The following is a 3,614-nucleotide window of genomic DNA, read 5'->3' as shown; positions in this document are numbered from 1 at the left end:
ATCCCATTCCTCAGCCCCACATCCCATTCCTCAGCCCCCTCCCATTGCCATTAGAGTAGGGATTGGGTGGTGCCAGGCACAACGTGGCTGATCCCGTCCCTGGGGCCTTGGGATGGACACGGGGACAGGGAGTGTGTCCCACCTGCTTCTGGCAGACCCCAAACCTTTGGCAGGTTCCCGTTCCTGCCAGGGGGACACCGATGATCTCTGAGCAGCAGGGGTGGGGCGGGGGCTGCTCGGTGTCCCCGGGGGTGATGTGTGGGGAGCTGGGGGCGTTCCTGGCCCATGTCTGGCCTCACCATGTCCACACTTCTCTTGGCAGGTTGGCTTTGACCCACACCCCCCCATGCGAGCCCCGGGCCTGCCCTCCAGCCTGGCCTCCATCCCCGGAGGGAAACCGTAAGCCCCGCTTGGATTTCTGTGGGATTGGGGGGCACGAGCTGCCGGGAGGGAGACGAGGAGGGGGCTTCACCCGGGGCCGGCGTCGTGGCAGACACGACGTGACAGCCCCACGAGCCCATCCCTGGAGCTGAGGCGCCTCTCCCACCCCGGCAGGGCCTACTCGTTCCACGTGAGCGCGGACGGGCAGATGCAGCCGGTGCCGTTCCCGCACGACGCGCTGGCGGGGCCCGGCATCCCGCGGCACGCGCGGCAGATCAACACGCTGAGCCACGGCGAGGTGGTGTGCGCCGTCACCATCAGCAACCCCACCCGCCACGTCTACACCGGCGGCAAGGGCTGCGTCAAGATCTGGGACATCAGCCAGCCCGGCAGCAAGAGCCCCATCTCCCAGCTGGACTGCCTGGTGAGGGCTGCCTCCCCTCCCTGCCCTCAGCCACCTCTGACATTGTCCATCGACTTCTCCCCAGCAGCATCTCTGCCACACGTCGCCCTCTGTGCTCCCTCTTTGTCCTCCCTTTCCTCTTCCCTCCTTAACAACCTCTTGCTCTTCTCCATTCCCAACTCTGCCTTCCATTACTGCCTTTTTCCTCTTCTTGTTAGCTCTTTTCTCCCTTTAAATGTCCCTTTCCCTCTTTCCTCATCAACGTCCCCTTTCCTCATCAACGTCCCCTTTCCTCATCAACGTCCTTCTTCTTCTTCTCCCCATCAACATCCCTTTTCCTCTTTCCCCATCAACATCCTTCTTCTTCTCCCCATCAACGTCCCTTTTCCTCTTTTCTCACCCTGTTGTGCTTTCCCCATCAACATTCCTTTCCCTCTTCTTCCCATCAACATCCCTTTTCCTTTTTCCCCATCCCTTTTCCTCTTCCCGCTCCCCACCCCTTTTCCTCTGCCCACTCCACCCCCTTTCCCCATCCCCAGCCCGTCGCTGCTCCAGGCTCTGGCCCCTGAGTGTCCCCTGTGTCCCCAGAACAGGGATAACTACATCCGCTCCTGCAAGCTGCTGCCGGACGGCCGCACGCTGATCGTGGGGGGCGAGGCCAGCACTTTGACCATCTGGGACCTGGCGTCACCCACGCCACGCATCAAGGCCGAGCTGACGTCGTCGGCGCCCGCCTGCTACGCGCTGGCCATCAGCCCCGACGCCAAGGTGTGCTTCTCGTGCTGCAGCGACGGCAACATTGCCGTCTGGGACCTGCACAACCAGACCCTGGTCAGGTGAGCCCCCGGCCGGGCCCTGCCGCGGGTGGGGCGGCGGGACCTTGGGGATCGGGGGTGGCACGGAGCTTAAAGGGTGTTTGTACCCCATTACGTTCCTGTTTGTCTTCTCCTGTCGGTGTTCCTTTTCTTCTTCCTCCACAATGTCCCTTTTCCTCTTCCTTTTGTCAATGTCTCTTTTCCTCTTCCCTCCCTCAATGTCTCTTTTCCTCTTTCCCCACCCCATTGCCATCTCTTTCTTTTTCTCCCATCATGGTCCCATTTCCTCTTGTCTCATCATGGTCCCATTTCCTCTTGTCCCATCACGGTCCCTTTCCTCTTCTCCCATCATGATCCCATTTCCCCTTTTCCCATCACTGTCCAATTTCCTCTTCTCCTATCATAATCCCATTTCCTTTTTTCCCACCATGGTCCCATTTCCTCTTTTCCTTGGGCAGAATCACCTCCCACCATCCCGGGATGCTCCAAGCCCTCTCCAACCTTTCCTTAAACCTTCCAGGGATGGGGAATGCACCGTCCTGTCTGGGTGGTGCCAGGAGCACCCTCTGGTGCTGCTGCACCATCTCCTGGTGCTCGTCCCCAAACCAGCCCAGTCCTTGGCCAGGACGCTCCCGGATGGATTTCCAGGGACGTTTGGTGTGGGTGAGCCACACAAACGTAGCCTGAGCCCCTTTTTCCAGCGCTCCCCTTGCAAAATTCCATCCTTTTTTCCCGCTCCCAAGGCAATTCCAAGGCCACACGGACGGGGCCAGCTGCATAGACATCTCCCATGACGGTACGAAGCTGTGGACGGGGGGCCTGGACAACACGGTGCGATCCTGGGACCTGCGGGAAGGGCGGCAGCTGCAGCAGCACGACTTCACCTCCCAGGTACGGCCCCGGCACGGGGATTCATCCCGTGGAAAACACGGAGTCCCACTGCGGGACCGGCCTTTTCCTGCTGGGAAAAGCCCTGTGAGCTCCAAGCGTGGCTGTTCCCGCTGGTTTCGGTGTGGCCCAGGAATGCTGGAGCCGTGGGGTTCCCTGGATCTCGTCCTCCTTTTCCATCCTTGCAGGAGGAGGCAGCTCTTCCTTCCCATGGGATGGCTGAGGATGTGGCGGGGTTCTCTGGGTGCCCCTGGGTGGGATCAGGGATCGGGATCCTGCCTCCTCCAGAAGAGCCTTCCAGAACCCCGATCCCAAGGGGGACCTCACAACCTCCGATACCCATGGAGGGGATGGAGCCACCCAAACCCATGGATCTGCCTCTCCAAACCCGCTCCAGCTGCTGGCCAGCAGCTCCAGCAGTGCCACAGATCCCAGAACCGCTGGGCTGGGAGGCTCCTGGAGGATCTCTCATCCCAACGTTTCGCGGTGGGGCTGGGAATTCCCGCTGATCTCCCCGTCTCCCGCTTCCCACAGATCTTCTCTCTGGGATACTGCCCCACGGGCGAGTGGCTGGCAGTGGGCATGGAGAGCAGCAACGTGGAGGTGCTGCACCACACCAAACCCGACAAGTACCAGCTGCACCTGCACGAGAGCTGCGTCCTCTCCCTCAAATTCGCCTACTGCGGTGAGCCGCTCCCGCCCGGAGCCTGGGATCATCCTGGGATCCTGGGATCGTGCCATGGCTTGGGCTGGGAGAGACCTTGAGGCCCCCCGGGATCGCTCGTGGAGGGGGATCATGGAACCATGGAATATTTGGGGTTGGAAGGAGCTCCTGCTATCCCTGGGTGCTCCAAGCCCTGTCCGAGCTGGCCACGGACGATTCCAGGGATGGGAAACAGGGATGTCCGTGAGCCGTGGGGAGGGACGGTGCTCAGCGCAGCAGTGGGGCTGAGCAGGGATGTTCCCATGGGATCCATCCCTTGGATGCTGCACTTGGGGTCTCTCCCATAACCCCATCCTGGCTGTGGATATTCCCATAAATCCATCCTGGCTGTGGTTGTGGTTATTCCCATAAATCCATCCTGGCTGTGGCTGTGGTTTATCCCATAACCCCACCCTGGTTTAGG

At 60.8% G+C, this 3,614-nt stretch overlaps 1 protein-coding gene across 1 annotated transcript in view; it reads left to right on the top strand.

The window, feature by feature from the left end:
* Positions 1 to 3,614, top strand: part of TLE3 (TLE family member 3, transcriptional corepressor) — a gene marked incomplete at its 5' end in the record, with an annotated part of 44,452 nt that overhangs the window by 24,789 nt on the left and 16,049 nt on the right. Inside the window, 5 exons of the mRNA XM_015638425.3 lie at positions 323 to 399; positions 556 to 805; positions 1,373 to 1,620; positions 2,343 to 2,490; positions 3,022 to 3,172. Of these exons, the coding sequence (XP_015493911.3) occupies positions 323 to 399; positions 556 to 805; positions 1,373 to 1,620; positions 2,343 to 2,490; positions 3,022 to 3,172 (874 nt within the window). The remainder of the gene's footprint in view (positions 1 to 322; positions 400 to 555; positions 806 to 1,372; positions 1,621 to 2,342; positions 2,491 to 3,021; positions 3,173 to 3,614) is intronic.

The sequence above is a fragment of the Parus major genome, chromosome 10, assembly GCF_001522545.3.
Source record: "Parus major isolate Abel chromosome 10, Parus_major1.1, whole genome shotgun sequence".
NCBI lineage: Eukaryota > Metazoa > Chordata > Aves > Passeriformes > Paridae > Parus > Parus major.
Note: the sequence above shows the minus strand (reverse complement) of the source record. Positions and strands in the feature narration are given on the sequence as shown.